This window comes from Lonchura striata, chromosome 25 (assembly GCF_050655825.1).
Source record: "Lonchura striata isolate lonStrDom1 chromosome 25, ASM5065582v1, whole genome shotgun sequence".
Lineage (NCBI taxonomy): Eukaryota > Metazoa > Chordata > Aves > Passeriformes > Estrildidae > Lonchura > Lonchura striata.
The window spans coordinates 4,521,289-4,541,485 of NC_140727.1; the positions used below are offsets into that span (position 1 = coordinate 4,521,289).

Genomic DNA, 20,197 nt, shown 5'->3' on the forward strand with positions numbered 1-20,197 from the left:
CCGGTCCCCCCGGTCCCACTGGTGTCCCGGTCCTCCCCGATCCCCCCGGTCCCACCCGGTCCCCCCGGTCCCACTGGTGTCCCGGTCTCCCCCGGTCCCCCGGTCCCACTGGTGTCCCGGTCTCCCGGTCTCGCATGTCCCCCGGTCCCTCCCGGTCCCCCCCGGTCCCCCCGATCCCCCGGTCCTCCCCGGTTCCCCCGGTCCCACTGGTCTCCCGGTCCTCCCCGGTCCCCCCGGTCCTCCCCTGTCCCTCCGGTCTCCCGGTCCCACCGGTATCCCCGGTCCTCCCCGGTCCCTCGGTCCCCCCGGTCCCCCCCGGTCCTCCCCGGTCTCCCGGTCCCACCCGGTCCCACCCGGTCCCCCCGGTCCCACCGGTATCCCCGGTCCCACCGGTATCCCCGGTCCCACCCGGTCCCCCGGTCCCCCCGGTCCCCCGGCCCCGCAGCCGCACGGAGAGCCCCGGCCGTGTCCGCCGCAGTTTTATTGCCAAACCGGAGCTCCGGTGCCGCCCCCGGCCCCTCCCGGAGCCCCCGGGGGTCCCTCCGGAGCCGCTTCGGGCGCTCCGCGAACCGGGGACGCCCCCGGTCCCTGATGGTGGTGCCCCGCGGGCTCCGGGGCGGGTTCTGGGGTCACCCCCGGGTGCGGTTTTGGGGTCACCCGCGGTTTTGGGGTCACCCCCGGGTGTGGTTTTGGGGTCACCCCGGGTTTTGGGGTCACCCGCGGTTTTGGGGTCACCCCCGGGTGTGGTTTCGGGGTAACCCCCGGTTTTGGGGTCACCCCGGGTTCTGGGGTCACCCCCGGGTTCTGGGGTCACCCCGGGTTCTGGGGTCACCCCCGGGTGCGGTTTTGGGGTCACCCCCGGTTTTGGGGTCACCCCCGGGTGCTGCCCCCGCGCTCCCCCAGCAGCCAGTAGGTCCTGAGCTTGCCCTTGCCCTGTGGGGAGGAATTTGGGGTACCCCGGGGTGCGGGGGGTCCCCTTCGGGGGGCGCGGGGGGAGGTTGGGGCTGTTGGGGGGTTTGGGGAGATTTGGGGGGGGTTGGGGCAGTTTTGGGGGGGTCAGGGCAGTTTTAGGGGGGTTTGGGGAGATTTGGGGGGGATTGGGGCAGTTTTGGGGGGTCAGGGCAGTTTGGGGGGGGGTCGGGGTGGTTTTCAGTGGGGGCAGTTTGGGGTCGGAGAAGTTTGGGGGCGTTTGGGGGGATTTGGGGGGGTATTGAGGTGGTTTTGAGGTGGTTTGGGGCAGTTTTGGGGCGGTTTGAGGCAGTTTGGGGGGTCAGGGCAGTTTTGGGGGGGTCCGGGGCAGTTTAGGGGGGTCAGGGCAGTTTTGGGGGGGGGGTTCAGGGCAGTTTTGGGGGGTCAGGGCAGTTTTGGGGGGGTCCGGGGCAGTTTAGGGGGGTCAGGGCAGTTTTGGGGGGCGGGTTCAGGGCAGTTTTGGGGGGTCAGGGCAGTTTTGGGGGATCAGGGCAGTTTTGGGGGGGTCCGGGGCAGTTTGGGGGGTCAGGACAGTTTTTGGGGGGATCAGGGCAGTTTTGGGGGGGTCCGGGGCAGTTTGGGGGGTCAGGACAGTTTTTTGGGGGGTCAGGGCAGTTTTGGGGGGGGGGTTCAGGGCAGTTTGGGGGGGTCAGGGCAGTTTTGGGGGGGGGTTCAGGGCAGTTTGGGGGGGTCAGGGCAGTTTTGGGGGGGTCAGGGCAGTTTTGGGGGGGGGGTTCAGGGCAGTTTGGGGGGGTCAGGGCAGTTTTGGGGGGGTCCGGGGCAGTTTGGGGGGTCAGGACTCACCTTCATCTCCACGTCCCCCCGCAGCTCCAGCTCGAAGCCCCCGAATTCCTCCAGCACGGCCTTGGTGACCCCCGAGATGTGGATCTTCAGGGCTGGGGGGGGGATGGCACCCTGAGCACCCCCGGGGTGTCCCCAGAGTGTCCCCAAGGTGTCCCCGGGGTGTCCCCAGAGTGTCCCCAAGGTGTCCCCAAGGTGTCCCCAAGGTGTCCCCGGAGTCTCCCCAAAGTGTCCCCTTGCTGTCCCCGCTCTGTCCCCTCGCTGTCCCCTCGCTGTCCCCTCGCTGTCCCCGCTCACCCTCTCCGTTGGACTCCAAGCGTGAGGCGGTGTTGACGGTGTCCCCGAACAGGCAGTACCGCGGCATCTTCAGCCCCACCACGCCCGCGCACACCGGGCCTGCGGGCCACCCGCGCCTGTCACCCCTGTGCCACCGCTGTCCCCACAGTGCCACTGTCCCCTGTGCCACCCCTGTGCCACCGGTGTCCCCACAGTGCCACTGTCCCCTGGGCCCCCCCTGTGCCACCGGTGTCCCCACAGTGCCACTGTCCCCCTGTGCCACCCCTGGGCCACCGGTGTCCCCTCCCAGGACCCCAGTGGTGCCCCCGTCCCCTCTGGCTGTGTCCCTGTCCCTGTCCCTGTCTCTGTCTCTGTCCCCATCTCTGGCACCATTCCCATTCCCGTCCCCGTCCCCATTCCCATTCCCATTCCCATCCCCGTTCCCGTTCCCATTCCCGTTCCCATTCCCATTCCTGTTCCCACTCCCATTCCCATTCCCGTTCCTGTTCCCGTTCCCATCCCCGTTCCCATTCCCGTTCCCGTCCCCATTCCCACCGGTGTGCACGCCGATGCCCGTTCCCATTCCCGTTCCCGTCCCCGTTCCCATTCCCGTTCCCATCCCCATTCCCACTCCCATCCCCATTCCCATTCCCGTTCCCGTTCCCGTTCCCATTCCCGTCCCCATTCCCGTCCCCGTTCCCGTTCCCATTCCCGTCCCCGTTCCCGTTCCCATCCCCATTCCCATTCCCGTCCCCATTCCCATTCCCGTTCCCATTCCCATTCCCATCCCCGTTCCCATTCCTGTCCCCGTTTCCATTCCCGTTCCCATTCCCATCCCGTTCCCACCGGTGTGCACGCCGATGCCCGTTCCCATTCCCGTCCCCGTTCCCGTTCCCATCCCCATTCCCATTCCCGTCCCCATTCCCATTCCCGTTCCCATTCCCATTCCCATCCCCGTTCCCGTTCCCATTCCCGTTCCCATTCCCGTTCCCGTCCCGTTCCCACCGGTGTGCACGCCGATGCCCGTTCCCATTCCCGTTCCCATTCCCGTTCCCATTCCCGTTCCCATTCCCATTCCCGTTCCCATTCCCATTCCCGTTCCCATTCCCATTCCCGTTCCCATTCCCATCCCCATTCCCATTCCCATTCCCATTCCCATTCCCATTCCCATTCCCGTTCCCATTCCCATCCCCATTCCCATTCCCATTCCCGTTCCCATTCCCATCCCCGTTCCCGTCCCCGTTCCCGTCCCCATTCCCGTTCCCATCCCCGTTCCCGTTCCCGTTCCCGTCCCGTTCCCACCGGTGTGCACGCCGATGCCCGTTCCCATTCCCATTCCCATCCCCATTCCCATTCCCGTTCCCATTCCCGTTCCCATCCCCGTTCCCGTTCCCGTTCCCGTTCCCGTCCCGTTCCCACCGGTGTGCACGCCGATGCGCAGCTCCAGCCGCTGCTGGGGCCGGTGGCGGATGCGGAAGGAGCGCACGGCCTCCAGCAGCGCCAGCGCCATCCGGGCCACCTCCCGCGCGTGCAGCTTCCCGTTCCGCACCGGCAGCCCCGACACCACCATGTAGGCGTCGCCGATGGTCTCCACCTGCGGGGCACGGAACGACGGGGATTCCAGAGGGACGGGCCGGGAGAGCGGGGATTCCAAAGGGATGGGCCTTGGGAGAGTGGGAATGACGGGGATTCCACAGGGATGGGCCTTGGGAGAGTGGGAATTCCACAGGGATGGGCCTTGGGAGAGCGGGAATTCCACAGGGATGGGCCTTGGGAAAGTGGGAATTCCACAGGGATGGGCCTTGGGAAAGTGGGAATTCCACAGGGATGGGCCTTGGGAGAGCGGGAATTCCACAGGGATGGCCTTGGGAGAGTGGGAATTCCACAGGGATGGGCCTTGGGAGAGCGGGAATTCCACAGGGATGGGCCTTGGGAGAGCGGGAATTCCACAGGGATGGGCCTTGGGAGAGCGGGAATTCCACAGGGATGGGCCTTGGGAGAGCGGGAATGACGGGGATTCCATAGGGATGGGCCTCGGGAGAGCAGGAATGACGGAGATTCCAAAGGGATGGGTCCAGGAGTGCGGGAATGACGGGGATTCCACAGAGACGGCACCAGGAGAGCGGGAATGATGGGGATTCCAAAGGGAAAGGCCCAGTAGTGCAAGAATTCCTCAGGGAAAGGCCTCAGGAGAGCTCTGGAAGCTCTGGAACTCGGGTTCTGGGGTTTTGTGATTCTAGGATTCCCTGGTTCTGGGATTTTCTGGTTCTGGGATTTTCTGGTTCTGGGATTTTGTGGTTCTGGGATTTTGTGGTTCTGGGATTCCCTGATTCTGGGATTTCTGGTGTTTTCTGATTCTGGAATTCCGTGAGACCTGTTGGGAACACGCTGAGAGCCGCCAGCGCGTCCAACACGTCCTTGTGACTCCAGACTGTCCCCAGGTGTGCCCAGGTGTCCCCAGGCGTCCCCAGGTGTGCCCAGACCTATCCCCAGGTGTCCCCAGGTGTCCCCAGGTGTGCCCAGGTGTCTCCAGACCTATCCCCAGGTGTGCCCAGGTGTGCCCAGGTGTCCCCAGGCGTCCCCAGGTGTGCCCAGACCTATCTCCAGGTGTGCCCAGGTGTCCCCAGACCTATCCCCAGGTGTCCCCAGGTGTCCCCAGGTGTCCCCAGGTGTCCCCAGGCATCCCCAGACCTATCTCCAGGTGTGCCCAGGTGTCCCCAGACCTATCCCCAGGTGTCCCCAGGTGTCCCCAGGCATCCCCAGACCTATCTCCAGGTGTGCCCAGGTGTCCCCAGACCTATCCCCAGGTGTCCCCAGGCATCCCCAGACCTATCCCCAGGTGTCCCCAGGTGTCCCCAGGTGTCCCCAGGTGTGCCCAGGTGTCCCCAGACCTATCCCCAGGTGTCCCCAGGTGTCCCCAGGCGTGCCCCTCACCTTGTAGACGTCGAAGTTGTCAATGATGGCGTCGAAGCAGGTGTAGAGGTCGTTGAGCAGCGTCACCACCTGCATGGGGGTGCTCTGGGCCGAGAGCGCCGTGAAGCCCACGATGTCGCTGAAGTAGATGGTGACGCTGTCGAACGCCTCCGCCTGCACCGTCTCGCCGCGCTTGAGCTGCTCCGCCACCGAGCTGGGGACAGCGGGGCCGGGTCAGGGCGGGCGCGGCCCCCGGCGCCCCCCGGACCCTCCCGGAGCTCACTGGGGCAGGATCTGGTAGAGCAGGGCCTCGGCCTTGCGCTTCTCCTCCAGGTAGGCCTGCGTGCGCTCCTCCACCAGCTCCTCCAGGTTGTTGGCGTATTGCTCCATGCGGGACAGGAGGTTGTCCAGGATGTTGGTGCTGCTCTCCCTGCGGGAACGGGGTCACCTCCCGCCCACAGACCCTCTCTGGGGGTCACCTCCCACCTTTTCAGGGGTCACCTCCCGCCCACAGACCTCTCTGGGGGTCACCTCCCACCTTTTCAGGGGTCACATTTCACCCACAGACCCTCTCTGGGGGTCACCTCCTTCCCATGGCCCTTCCTGGGGGTCACCTCCCACCTTTCTAGGGGTCACCTCCCACCCATGGACCCTCTCTGGGGGTCACCTCCCACCTTTTCAGGGGTCACCTCCCGCCCACAGACCCTTTCTGGGGGTCACCTCCTTCCCATGGGCCCTTTTTGGGGGTCACCTCCCACCTTTTCAGGGGTCACATTTCACCCACAGACCCTCTCTGGGGGTCACCTCCTTCCCATGGCCCTTCCTGGGGGTCACCTCCCACCTTTCTAGGGGTCACCTCCCACCCATGGACCCTCTCTGGGGGTCACCTCCCACCTTTTCAGGGGTCACCTCCTGCCCACAGACCCTTTCTAGGGGTCACCTCCCATCTTTTCAGGGGTCACCTCCCACCCACGGACCCTCCCTGGGGTCACCTCCTGCCCATGGACCCTTTTCAGGGGTCACCTCCTTCCTGGGACCCTCCCTGGGGTCACCTCCCACCCACGGACCCTTTCTGGCGGTCACCTCCCACCTTTTCAGGGGTCACCTCCTGCCCACAGACAATTTTTGGGGGTCATCTCCCACCCATGGGCCCCTTTTGGGGGTCACATCCCACTCGGGACCCTCCCTGGGGTCACCCCTCACCTGGAGATCCTTTCTGGGAGTCACCTCCCACCCAAGGGTCCTCTCTGGCTGTCACCCCCCATCCGGGGACCCTTTTTGGGGTCACCGCCCGCTCTGGGCCCCCCTCTGGGGCCACCCTCCCCCAGGACCCTCTGTGGCCCGCGGGTCGGGGTCGCGGTGGCACCTGTTGAACTTGCGGAGCTGGACCTTGATCTGGTTGAAGTCGGGGCGCTCCAGGACGTCCTCGGCCCAGCAGTGCTGCATCAGCTGGCCCAGCTCCTCCAGGTGGCAGCCGACGTTGGCCGAGGGCCGGAAGCTGGGCCGCTCCCCGCTCTTCACCCGCTCGATGATCTCTGCGGGGTCGGGGACCCGTCACGGAGGGCGGCGCCCACAGGGGCTCACCGGCGGGTCCAGAACCCATCCGTGGCTCCAAACACCCGTTGGCCAGTCCAGGAACCCATCAACGGGTCCAAGAACCCATCAACGGGTCCAAAACCTCATCCACGGCTCCAAAAACTCATTGGCCAGTCCAGGAATCTATCACCTGGTCCAGGAACCCATCACCTGGTCCAAGAACCCATCACCTGGTCCAAGAACCCATCACCTGGTCCAAGAACCCATCAACGGCTCCAAAACCCCATCCACCGCTCCAAAAACTCATTGGCCAGTCCAGGAATCTATCACCTGGTCCAGGAACCCATCACCTGGTCCAAGAACCCATCAATGGGTCCAAAACCCCATCAATGAGTCCAAAAACTCATTGGCCAGTCCAGGAACCCATCACCTGGTCCAAGAACCCATCAACAGGCCCAAAACCCCATCAATGAGTCCAAAAACTCATTGGCCAGTCCAGGAATCTATCACCTGGTCCAGGAACCCATCAACGGGTCCAAAACCCCATCAATGAGTCCAAAAACTCATTGGCCAGTCCAGGAACCTGTCACCTGGTCCAAGAACCCATCAACGGGTCCAAAACCCCATCAATGAGTCCAAAAACTCATTGGCCAGTGCAGTAACCCATCAGAAGGTCCAAGAACCCATCAATGGGTCCAACCATCCATTGATGAGTCCAACAACCCATCAGTGGGTCCAGGAACTCATCAGAAGGTCCAAGAACCCTTCAGGGTCAAAAACCCCATCCATGACTCCAAACACCCGTTGGCCAGTCCAGTAATCCATCACCTGGTCCAAGAATTCATCAGCAGGTCCAAGAACCCATCAATGGGTCCAACCATCCATTGATGAGTCCAACAACCCATCAGTGGGTCCAGGAGCTCATCAAAAGATCCAAGAACCCATCACCAGGTCCAAGAACCCATTGATGGTTCCAACCACCCATCCACACCCAAGAACGGCTCAATGGACCATCCAAGAACCCACCGATGGTTCCAACCACCCACCCACACCTCCAGGCCCCAGCAGCCGGCCCGGCCACCCCTGGGAGGTCCCCGCTGACCTTTGGGGCTGAGGTCCATCCCCTCCACGTAGAAGACGCCGCTGCGCAGGGCGATCTCCTGCAGGATGATGCCGAAGCTGTAGACGTCGCCCTTCTGCGTCCCCCGCGCCGGCGGCTCCTCCATGCGCAGCAGCTCCGGCGCCGTCCACAGCTTCTCTGCGGCACCGGGACGGGGTCAGGCCGGGGGCAGCGGGGGGCGTGGGGGCAGCGGGGGGCGTGGGGGGCACGTGGGGGGCGTGGGGGGCACGTGGGGGGCGTGGGGGGCACTTGGGGGGCGTTTGTGGGGCATTCGTGGGGAGCTTGGGGGAACTGGGGGGCATTGGAGGGGCACTTGGGGGATGCTTGGGGGCACTTCAGGGATGCTTGGGGGACGCTTGGGGGGCACTTGGGGGATGCTTGGGGGCACTTTGGGGGTGTGGGGGGCACTTCAGGGATGTTTGGGGGACACTTGGGAAGCACTTGGGGGGCACTTGGGGGGCACTTGAGGGAGGCTCGGGGGGCACTTGGGGACCAGGCCAGGGGACACTTTGGGGGCACTTGGGGGCACTTGGGGGGCGCTTGGGGGAAGCTTGGGGGCACTTCAGGGATGCTTGGGGGATGCTTAGGGGGCACTTGGGGGGCACTAGGGGGGAGCTTGGGGGTGCTTGGGGGTGCTTGGGGGGCACTTGAGGGCACTTTGGGGGCATGGGGGGCACTTCAGGGACACTTGGGGGGCACTTGGGGGGAGCTGGGGGGCACTGGAGGGGCACTTGGGGGATGCTTAGGGGGCACTTGGGGGGCACTTGAGGGAGGCTCGGGGGGCACTTGGGGACCAGGCCAGGGGACACTTTGGGGGCACTTGGGGGCAACTTGGGGGGACCTGGGGGGCACTGGAGGGGCACTTGGGGGAAGCTTGGGGGCACTTCAGGGATGCTTGGGGGGCACTAGGGGGGAGCTTGGGGGGTGTTTGGGGGCACTTGAGGGCACTTTGGGGGCATGGGGGGCACTTCAGGGACACTTGGGGGGCACTTGGGGGATGCTTGGGGGACACTTGGGGGGCACTTGGGGGATGCTTGGGGGCACTTGAGGGCACTTTGGGGGCATGGGGGGCACTTCAGGGACACTTGGGGGGCACTTGGGGGGCACTAGGGGGGCACTTGGGGGGCACTTGGGGGATGCTTGGGGGCACTGGAGGGCACTTTGGGGGCATGGGGGGCACTTCAGGGATGCTTGGTGGGCACTTGGTGGGCACTTGGGGGACACTTGGGGGGTGCTTCGGGGGCACAATTGGAGAGGGTTTGGGGGGCACTTGGGGGGCATTTGGGGGGCACTTTGGGGGCACTTTGGGGCCTCACTGGCGAAGAGCGCGTGGCTGTCGTCGCCGCCCGGCGCCGCGCGGAAACTCTCCAGCCCGTAGTCGGTGATCTTGAGCACGAAGCGCGAGTCCACCACGCAGTTGGAGGACTTGAGGTTCCCGTGGGACACGATGACCCCGCTGTGCAGGAACTGCATCCCCTGGGGGGCACAGAGAGCCCGCTCAGCCGGGGGCCGGGGGAGACATGGGGCTGGGGAGAGCTGTGGGGTGGGGAGAGCTGTGGGATGGAGGAGAGCTGTGGGGTGGGGAGAGCGGTGGGGTGGGGGATCCCTGTGGGGTGGGGAGAGCTGTGGGGCTGGGGATCCCTGTGGGGTGGGGAGAGCTGTGGGGTGGGGAGAGCTGTGGGATGGGGATCCCTGTGGGATGGGGGATCCCTGTGGGGTGGGGAGAGCTGTGGGGTGGGGAGAGCTGTGGGGTGGGGAGAGCTGTGGGGTGGGGGATCCCTTTGGGTGGGGAGAGCTGTGGGGTGGGGGATCCCTGTGGGATGGAGGAGAGCTGTGGGGTGGGGAGAACTGTGGGGTGGGGGATCCATGTGGGGTGGGGATCCCTGTGGGATGGGGATCCCTGTGGGATGGGGGATCCCTGTGGGGTGGGGGATCCATGTGGGATGGGGGATCCATGTGGGGTGGGGGATCCATGTGGGATGGGGGATCCCTGTGGGATGGGGGTTCCGGGAACCCCCCGGGATCGTCCCCGGTACCTTGACGATGTCGTGGGTGAGGGAGTAGCGGAACATCCAGTCCAGCGTGATGCTCTCGTTCTCCAGGATGTCCTGGGGACACGCGGTGAGGGGCGGCCCCGGTCCCGGTACAGTCCCGGGAGGGTCCCGGTGCATCCCCGGGAGGGTCCCGGTACAGCCCCGGGAGGGGCCCGGTACAGCCCCGGGAGGGTCCCATTCCCGGAGCAGACCCGGGAGAATCCCAGTCCCGGTGCCGGTGCTGTCCCAGGAGGGTCCCGGTACAGCCCCAGGAGGGTCCCGGTACAGCCCCGAGAGGGTCCCGACACATCCCCAGGACGGTCCCGGTACAGCCCCGGGAGGGTCCCGTTCCCGGAGCAGACCCAGGAGAATCCCGGGAGGGTCCCGGTGCCGCCTCGGGAGGGTCCCGGTACAGCCCCGGGAAGGTCCCGGTACAGCCCCGGGAGGGTCCCGTTCCCGGAGCAGACCCAGGAGAATCCCGGGAGGGTCCCGGTGCCGCCTCGGGAGGGTCCCGGTACAGCCCCGGGAAGGTCCCGGTACAGCCCCGGGAGGGTCCCGGTACAGCCCCGGGAGGGTCCCGTTCCCGGAGCAGACCCAGGAGAATCCCAGTCCCGGTGCTGGTGCCGCCCCGGGAGGGTCCCGGTCCCGGTACAGTCCCGGGAGGGTCCCGGTGCATCCCCGGGAGGGTCCCGGTACAGCCCCGGGAGGGTCCCGTTCCCGGAGCAGACCCGGGAGAATCCCAGTCCCGGTGCCGGTGCCGTCCCGGGAGGGTCCCGGTGCCGCCCCGGGAGGGTCCCGGTGCCGTTGCCGGTTCGCCCCGGGGCCCCGCCGTACCTGCAGGCTGCCGCGCGGGCAGTACTCGGTCAGGATGCAGATGTTGGGCGGGTCGGTGCAGGCGCCCACGAACCGCGTCAGGTGCTCGTTCTGCACGTCCCGCATCTACCGGGGACAGCGGCGATGGGCCGGGGTCCCGCCGTGTCCCCCCCGGGGCACCCATGGGCACCCACGGGCACCCACGGGCACCCACAGTCCCCCACGGGCACCCACGTACGTGTTTCAGCTCGAAGCGGACCTTGCGCGTCAGCTCGATGCGTTTGCGGTTCACGTGCTTCACGGCCACCAGGTTCCCCTGGGACACGGAGGGACACGGGGGTGGGACACGGAGGGACACGGGGGTGGGACACGGGGATGGGACACGGGGGTGGGACACGGGGATGGAGACACGGGGGTGAGACACGGGGATGGGACACGGGGGTGGGACACGGGGGTGGGACACGGGGATGGGACACGGGGATGGGACACGGGGGTGGGACACGGGGATGGGACACGGGGATGGGACACGGGGATGGGACACGGAGGGACACGGGGATGGGACACGGGGGTGGGACACGGGGGTGGGACACGGAGGGACACGGGGGTGGGACACGGAGGGACACGGGGATGGGACACGGGGATGGGACACGGGGATGGGACACGGAGGGACACGGGGGTGGGACACGGGGATGGGACACGGGGATGGGACACGGGGATGGGACACGGGGGTGGGACACGGGGGTGGGACACGGGGGTGGGGACACGGGGGTGGGACACGGGGGTGGGACACGGGGATGGGGACACGGGGGTGGGACACGGGGGTGGGACACGGGGGTGGGACACGGGGGTGGGACACGGGGATGGGGACACGGGGGTGGGACACGGGGGTGGGACACGGGGATGGGACACGGGGGTGGGACACTGGGATGGGACACGGGGATGGGACACGGGGGTGGGACACGGAGGGACACGGGGGTGGGACACGGGGGTGGGACACGGGGATGGGGACACGGGGGTGGGACACGGGGATGGGACACGGGGATGGGACACGGGGGTGGGACACGGGGATGGGACACGGGGGTGGGACACGGCGGTGGGTGTCCCCCTGCTCCCCCGCCCCTCACCTTGTAGTAGGCGGTCTTGGCGTACACCTGGAACTGCCCCTCCGCCGTCATCAGCGAGCCGTAGTTGGAGCCCCGCTGTGCGAGGGGTGTGCGGTGAGCCCGGGCACCCCAATCCTCCTGTCCCCGGACCCCGAGCGGGGCTGCGGGGTGAGCCCGGACCCCACGATCCCCGGTCCCCGAGCGGGGCTGCGGGGTGAGCCCAGTCCCTGAGCTGCGGGGTGACCCCGGTCCCTGAGCTGTGGGGTGAGCCCGGTCCCCACCATCCCCGGTCCCTGAGCTGTGGGGTGACCCTAGTTCCCAGGCCCTGAGCAGGGATATGGGACAAACTCTGTCCCCCCATTTCCCGAGTGGGGCCGGGGCGTGACCCCCGTGTCTGATCCCCAAGAGGGGCCGTGGGGTGATCCCACCCCGCTCCCCCCGGTGCCCCCGGTGCCCGCGGTGCCCACCAGGGACAGGGTGAGCTTGCTGCCGGCGCTGCGCAGATGCTTCTCCAGGCTGCTCATCTGCAGATCCTCCCAGCGCACCCGCCACAGCTCGGCCGCCAGCTCCTTCTCCAGCTGCAGCTTCCTGCGCCCGGGGGGCTGGTGAGACCCCGGCCCGCGCCCCCCGCCCGCCCCGCGCCCGCCCGCCCCGCACCTGTAGATGAAGAAGGAGGTGACGGTGATGGCCGCGAGGATCAGGCTGACCACGAGCGACAGGATCTCCAGCGTGGACAGCGAGGCTGCGGGGACAGCGGGCAGCGCTCAGGGCCTGGGGGGCGGGCGGGGGTCCCGCGGCCGCCCCCCCCTCACCTCTGCCGCACTGGGACTCGGTGTCCTCGAAGCCGCAGGGAGGCACGTCGGACGGGACCGCGTTCCCCGGCCAGTGGATCTCTCGCCCCGGCACCATCTGGATCTTCTTGGTGGTGCCGTTGTAGTTGGCCACGATCTTTGGCATGGGGGGGGAGGACAAGGATTGAGTGGGGAGAAGCCCCCCGGACCCCCACCCCGCGCCCGGCTGCCCCCACAGCGGGGCTGACCTGGAAGTTTCCCTGCTCGGGATCCATGTCCCACAGGGAATAGTCGCTCTCCCGGTCCCCCTGCTCGTCGATCTTCAGGAAGCCGGTGACACCTGGAGAGGGAGGGTGAGGGGCTGGGGAGGGGGCTCCAACCCCCAAATATCGCCCTGGGAGTGGCGGGCGGCACCGGGCTGGGAGGGGGACGGGGCTGGGGACAAGGAGGGGACAGGACGGGGAGGGGATGGGGGGCCCGGGGCTCACCGTAGAAGGTTCGGTTCCACATCTGGCGGGTGATGGCCGAGGCGTCGCTGACGGAGCCGCCGCGCTCCAGGGTCTCGTTGAGGGCCTGGGCGTAGAGCAGGACCCCGTCGTGGAAGGCGGCGGCGATGAAATTCATCTGGGGACACGGCGACAGCTCGGGGACAGGACACAGCTGTGGGTCCCCGGCTCCATGCCCTGACCCCCGGCTCCTCCAGCTCCAGCTCTGTGTTCCCTGATCCCCGCTGTGCCCAGCTCCATCCCGAGCTCCCCGGTTCCTCCAGCTCCATGCCTGTGTTCCCTGGTCCCCGCTGTGCCCGGCTCCATGCCCTGACCCCCAGCTCCTCCAGCTCCAATGCCCGTGTTTCCTGATCCCCCCTGTGCCCGGCTCCATGCCCTGACCCCTGGCTCCTCCAGCTCCGTGTTCCCTGATCCCCGCTGTGCCCAGCTCCATGCCCTGACCCCCGGCTCCTCCAGCTCCATGCCTGTGTTCCCTGGTCCCCGCTGTGCCCGGCTCCATGCCCTGACCCCCGGCTCCTCCAGCTCCATGCCCGTGTTTCCTGGTCCCTGCTGTACCCAGCTCCATCCTGAGCTCCCCGGCTCCTCCAGCTCCATGCCCGTGTTCCCTGATCCTCGCTGTGCCCGGCTCCATGCCCTGACCCCTGGCAGCTCCATGCCCGTGTTCCCTGGTCCCCGGTGTCCCCGGCTCCATCCCGAGCTCCCCGGCTCCTCCAGCTCCATGCCCGTGTTCCCTGGTCCCCGCTGTGCCCAGCTCCATCCCGAGCTCCCTGGCTCCTCCAGCTCCATGCCCGTGTTCCCTGGTCCCTGCTGTGCCCAGCTCCATGCCCTGACCCCTGGCAGCTCCAGCTCCATGCCCGTGTTCCCTGGTCCCCGGTGTGCCCAGCTCCATCCCGTGACCCCTGGCAGCTCCATGCCCGTGTTCCCTGATCCCCCCTGTGCCCGGCTCCATGCCCTGACCCCTGGCAGCTCCATGCCCGTGTTCCCTGGTCCCCGCTGTGCCCGGCTCCATGCCCTGACCCCCGGCTCCTCCAGCTCCATGCCCATGTTCCCTGATCCCCGCTGTGCCCGGCTCCATGCCCTGACCCCCGGCTCCTCCAGCTCCACCCTGCGCCCTCCTCGTCCCAGGTGTCCCTGCCCGCTGTGCCCGGCTCCAGCGGTGTCCCACCAGTCCGTCCTGCATGGAGAAGTTGAAGTGGTCCCGCGCCTCCTCCTTGAGCCGCTCCAGGAAGGGCCGGTACTCGGGGTTCTCGGGCTCCTTGTAGGTGATGATGGTGACGGCCTGGCACGGGGACAGGGCTGGAGGGGCAGCATGGACCCACCGGGGCTGCTGTGCCCGCCTGGGGCCATCTCTGCCCACCTGGGCATGACCCTGTGCCCGCCTGGGCGTGCCCCATGCCCACCTGGGCCCATCTCTGCCCGCCTGGGCCCATCTGTGCCCACCTGGGCGTGTCCCTGTGCCCGCCTGGGGCCATCTGTGCCCACCTGGGTGTGCCCCGTGCCCGCCTGGGCGTGTCCCTGTGCCCACCTGAGCCCATCTGTGCCCACCTGGGCCCATCTGTGCCCACCTGGACATGTCCCCGTGCCCACCTGGGCGCATCTGTGCCCACCTGGGTGTGTCCCCGTGCCCACCTGGACATGTCCCCGTGCCCACCTGGGCCCATCTCTGCCCACCTGGGGCCACCTCTGCCCACCTGGGGCCATCTCTGCCCACCTGGGCATGTCCCTGTGCCCACCTGGGCCCATCTGTGCCCACCTGGGCGTGTCCCTGTGCCCACCTGGGCCCATCTGTGCCCACCTGGGCGTGTCCACGTGCCCACCTGGGCCCGTCCCCGTGCCCACCTGGGCCCATCTCTGCCCACCTGGGGCCATCTCTGCCCACCTGGACATGTCCCCGTGCCCACCTGGGCGCATCTGTGCCCACCTGGGCGTGTCACCGTGGCCACCTGGGCCCATCTGTGCCCACCTGGGCGTGTCCCCGTGCCCACCTGGGCGTGCCCCGTGCCCTCCCCGCTCACCTGGAAGGCGCGGCGGGCGCGGGCATCGTGCGGGTCGCCGCGGTGCCAGGGCCGCCGGGGCTCGGGGAAGCGGCGGCCCTGCAGGCTGGCGCCGAAGGTGTCGATGTAGAAGAAGGCGAAGTCGCCGCCCGCCAGCCCCTCGCGCTCCGCCTGCAGCATCAGCTCCCGCAGCGTGTCCGGGGCGCAGCACACGTACACGACTGGGGGGACACGGCCTTGAGCGGGGACCCCCGGCAGCCCCGGGCAGCCCCGCGCCCGGGGGTCCCGGGTTACGGAGTGACACAGCCCCGAGACCCCCGAGACCCCTGGAGCCCCCAGCCCCACATCCCGGGGGTCCCGGGTTACTGAGAGACACAGTCCCGAGACCCCCGAGACCCCTGGAGCCCCCAGCCCCACATCCCGGGGGTCCCGGGTTACGGAGTGACACAGCCCCGAGACCCCCGAGACCCCTGGAGCCCCCAGCCCCACGCCCGGGGGTCCCTGGTTATGGAGTGACACAGCCCCGAGACCCCTGGAGCCCCCAGCCCCACATCCCGGGGGTCTCTGGTTACTGAGAGACACAGCCCCGAGACCCCCGAGACCCCTGGAGCCCCCAGCCCCACATCCCGGGGGTCTCTGGTTACGGAGTGACACAGCCCCGAGACCCCAGCCCCACATCCCGGGGGTCTCTGGTTACGGAGTGACACAGCCCCGAGCCCCCCGAGACCCCTGGAGCCCCCAGCCCCGCGTCCCGGGGGTCTCTGGTTACGGAGTGACACAGCCCCGAGACCCCTGGAGCCCCCAGCCCCACATCCCGGGGGTCCCGGGTTATGGAGTGACACAGCCCCGAGTCCCCAGCCCCACATCCCGGGGGTCTCTGGTTACGGAGTGACACAGCCCCAAGACCCCAGCCCCGCGTCCCGGGGGTCCCTGGTGATGGAGTGACACAGCCCCGAGACCCCAGCCCCACATCCCGGGGGTCCCTGGTTACGGAGAGACACAGCCCCGAGACCCCCGAGACCCCTGGAGCCCCCAGCCCCACATCCCGGGGGTCCCGGGTTACGGAGTGACACAGCCCCGAGACCCCAGCCCCACATCCCGGGGGTCTCTGGTTACGGAGTGACACAGCCCCGAGACCCCTGGAGCCCCCAGCCCCGCGCCCCGGGGCTCTCCGGCCGTTGCGTGACGCGGGAGCGGCGGCGGTGCCCCGGGGCGGGGGTCCCGGCCCCGCTGCCGGCCCCCCCCGGTGCCGTGCCCGCCGCTGCCCCGGCGCCGGGCCGAGGTTTCCTGTTTTCCCGACTCCGTTTCCTCCTCCCCGCGGCCCGGGTGGATTCCCGGCGACACCGTGACCCCGGGGGTGCCGCCGGGCCCCGCCGCGGCCCCTCCAGCCCTGCCGCCCCCGGGGGCCCAATGCACCCCCGAGCTGAGCCCCGGGGCTCCCGGTGCCCGCCGGGGCTACCGGTGCCCGCCGGGGCTCCCGGTGCCGGTCGGGGCTCCCGGTGCCCGCCGGGGCTCCCGGTGCCCGCCGGGGCTCCCGGTGCCGGTCGGGGCTCCCGGTGCCCGCCGGGGCTCCCGGTGCCGGTCGAGTTTCCCGGTGCCCGCCGGGGCTCCCGGTGCCGGCCCGGGACACCGGGACAGGTGACAACCCCGGAGACCCCGGTGGGACACGGGGCGGGGAGGGGTCCAGGGGGTCAGCGTGGGGCAGGGGCAGCGTGGGGGACACGCGTGTGCGGCTGTGACAGCCGTGAGCTGCCGTGAACAACGGTGAACAACCATGAACAACCATAAAAAACCATGAACAGCCATGAACAGCGGTGTACAGGCATGAACAACCATGAACAGCCATGAACAGCCATGAACAGCGGTGTACAGGCATGAACAACCATGAACAGCCATGAACAGCGGTGTACAGGCATGAACAACCATGAACAGGCATGAACAGCGGTGTACAGGCATGAACAACCATGAACAGCCATGAACAGCGGTGTACAGGCATGAACAACCATGAACAGGCATGAACAGCGGTGTACAGGCATGAACAGCCATGAACAGCCATGAACAGCCATGAACAGCGGTGTACAGGCATGAACAACCATAAAAAACCATTAACAGCCATGAACAGCGGTGTACAGGCATGAACAACCATGAACAGCGGTGTACAGGCATGAACAACCATGAACAGCCATGAACAGCGGTGTACAGGCATGAACAACCATGAACAGCCATGAACAACCATGAACAGCCATGAACAGCCATGAACAGCGGTGTACAGGCATGAACAACCATGAACAGCCATGAACAGCGGTGTACAGGCATGAACAACCATAAAAAACCATTAACAGCCATGAACAGCGGTGTACAGGCATGAACAACCATGAACAGCGGTGTACAGGCATGAACAACCATGAACAGCCATGAACAGCGGTGTACAGGCATGAACAACCATGAACAGCCATGAACAACCATGAACAGCCATGAACAGCCATGAACAGCGGTGTACAGGCATGAACAACCATGAACAGCCATGAACAGCGGTGTACAGGCATGAACAGCGGTGTACAGGCATGAACAACCATGAACAGCGGTGTACAGGCATGAACAGCGGTGTACAGGCATGAACAGCCATGAACAGGCATGAACAACCATGAACAGCGGTGTACAGGCATGAACAACCATGAACAACCATGAACAGCCATGAACAGCGGTGTACAGGCATGAACAGCCATGAACAGGCATGAACAACCATGAACAGCGGTGTACAGGCATGAACAACCATGAACAGCGGTGTACAGGCATGAACAACCATGAACAGTGGTGTACAGGCATGAACAACCATGAACAACCATGAACAGCCATGAACAACCGTGAACAGCTCTGAACAACTGTACAAAGCCATGAACAACCATAAACAACCATGAACAACTATGTACAACTGTGAACAACCATGAACAGCCATGAAGAGCGGTGCACAGGCACGAACAACCATGAACAGCCGTGAACAACCATAAATGACCATGAACAACTGTGTGCAGGCATGAACAGCCATGAAGAAATATGTACAACCATAAACAGCCATGAACAAGCATGAACAACTGTGAAAAGCTGTGAACAAGTGTACCCAGTCATGAACAGCCGTGAACAACCATGAACAGCCATGAACGAACAGCCATGAACAGCGGTGCACAGGCATGAACAACCATGAACAGCCATGAACAACCACGAACAGCCGTGAACAACCATGAACAGCCGTGAACAACCACGAACAGCCGTGAACAACCATGAACAGCCGTGAACAGCCATGTACAGCCGTGTACAGCCGTGTACAGCCGTGTACAGCCATGTACAGCCGTGCACAGCCGCGAACACCCACAAAACCCCGTGAGAAGCTCTGCACGGCCCTGTCTGGCCCCGAAATCCTCGGCACAGCCGTGAACAAGCACGGAATCGCCGCGTGAAGTCGCGCACGGCCGGGCACGGCTGCCAAGGGCCCCGCAGAGCCGTGCCCACCGGGCCTGGCCACCGCGTGAAGCCGGGCACGGCCGGGAGCGCCCGTGGCAGCTGTGGCACCCCCGGAAAAGTTGTGCACGGCCATGTATGGCCATGAACACCCCTGCACAGGCGTGACGAGCCTGGCACAGCCACGGGCAGCGGTGTGGGGCTGGCACTGCCATGTGTGGGGCTGGTACTGCCATGTGTGGGGCTGGCACACCCGTGTGGGTCCAGGCATTCCCGAGTGGGGCTGGCACTCCTGAGTGGGGCTGGGCACACCCGAGTGGGTCTGGGCACTCCCGTGTAGGGCTGGGCACTCCTGTGTGGGTCTGGGCACTCCCGTGTGGGGCTGGGCACACCCGAGTGGGGCTGGCACTCCTGTGTGGGGCTGGCACTCCTGTGTGGGTCCAGGCACTCCCGAGTGGGGCTGGGCACACCCGAGTGGGGCTGGCACTCCCGTGTGGGTCTGGGCACTCCCGAGTGGGGCTGGCACTCCCAAGTGGGGCTGGGCACTCCCGTGTGGGGCTGGCACTCTCGAGTTGGGCTGGCACTCCTGAGTGGGTCTGGGCACTCCCGAGTGGGGCTGGCACTCCCGAGTGGGGCTGGCACACCCGTGTGGGGCTGGCACACCCGAGTGGGCCTGGGCACACCCGAGTGGGTCTGGCACTCCCGTGTGGGGCTGGCACACCTGAGTGGGGCTGGCACACCCGTGTGGGACTGGCACACCCGAGTGGGGCTGGCACACCGGAGTGGGTCCGGGCACACCCGAGTGGGACTGGCACTCCCGAGTGGGGCCGTGCCCCGCCCTGTCGCCGTGCCCCCGCCGCGCTGGCCCCGTCCCCGCACTCACTGCGCCCCTTGGCCTTGATCTCCTGGATGATGAAGGAGAAGTTGCCGCCGTCGCGGAACACCACGTCCATGACCGTGAGGTTGCGCAGGGTGGGCAGCTGGACGTACAAACCCTCGGCGGCGAAGTAGTAGGGCCGGTCGTCCACCCGCTCGTCCCAGTAGACCAGCAGCGCCCGCCGCGTCCAGTTGAAGCGCCGGTGCAGCTGCACGCCCAGTTCGCCCAGTTTGCGGTGGCTGGGGCCGGCGCGGGTGGTCAAGCCGAACTCCTCGCTCTTGTCGTCGAAGCCGTGGGCTTCGGCCCCCGCCGTGACCAGCGGCAGCTGCCAGTGGCTGGTGAACCGGGCCACCGGCGCCGCCGAGTAGACGCACCCCGGCCCCAAAAACGCCGCGGGGTGGTGGGCGAGCCGCAGGTCCACGGCCACCAGCGGCGCGGCCATTTCCGAGCAGACCCCGTGGCGATCCTCGCTGTTGCCGAACACCCAGCCCAGGGTGAAGCCGGGCAGCAAATCCCGCCGGGAATTCACGGCGGCCGCGGCCAAGCGCACGGCGGGTCCCACGCGCGGCCAAGCCCACGGGTAGGTGAGGTTGCGCTGGGGCAGCACCACGGCGAGGGTCAGCGGGGCCGGGGCCGTCCCCGCGGCCGGGAGCAGCGCCGGGAGCAGGGCCAGCAGCGGGGCCAGCAGCGGGGCCAGCACCGCCGGCATCGCCCACGGACGGAGAGTGGCTTCCCCCCCCGCGGCGGGGCTGAGCCCTTGCTCGCCCCCCCCACTGGTGACACAAAGGGCCGTTATCATCCACACCGCGCTTAACTCCTTCCTGCCCGCTCCCCCCACGCCATTCCAGCCGGGATGGGCGGCGGATGGGGCCGCCCGCTGGTGGCTGGGGACGCTCCCACCCGTGGGGCGGCGGGACGGGGGGCGACGTGCGGGGCCCGTCCCCTCCGTGCCTTGGGTCCCGGCGGCCGCCGCCACCCACGTGCCGCTGCTGACCGCGGTCACGCGTGG

At 67.2% G+C, this 20,197-nt stretch overlaps 1 protein-coding gene across 2 annotated transcripts; it reads right to left on the minus strand.

Moving 5' to 3' along the window:
- Window positions 1–463: 463 nt before the first annotated feature.
- Window positions 464–20,136, minus strand: NPR1 (natriuretic peptide receptor 1). 2 transcript variants are annotated; one of them, XM_085560807.1, is made up of 21 exons: window positions 19,195–19,897; window positions 14,877–15,076; window positions 14,027–14,140; window positions 12,844–12,979; window positions 12,604–12,695; window positions 12,377–12,512; window positions 12,222–12,306; window positions 12,032–12,152; window positions 11,586–11,660; window positions 10,700–10,777; window positions 10,483–10,587; window positions 9,652–9,723; window positions 8,932–9,091; window positions 7,598–7,753; window positions 6,326–6,494; window positions 5,243–5,389; window positions 4,981–5,173; window positions 3,466–3,640; window positions 2,068–2,166; window positions 1,774–1,865; window positions 464–933 (listed from the first exon to the last, which is right to left on the minus strand). In XM_085560807.1, exons 1-21 carry the CDS (start codon window positions 19,895–19,897, stop codon window positions 871–873), a joined length of 3,171 nt encoding a protein of 1,056 aa, XP_085416933.1. In that variant the 3' UTR covers window positions 464–870. The 2 variants fall into 2 exon arrangements, with proteins under 2 accessions (XP_085416933.1, XP_085416934.1); XM_085560808.1 differs by lacking the exons at window positions 464–933; window positions 1,774–1,865; window positions 2,068–2,166 and having other exon boundaries at window positions 3,501–3,640; window positions 7,598–7,748; window positions 19,195–20,136.
- Between the last annotated feature and the right edge of the window lie 61 nt (window positions 20,137–20,197).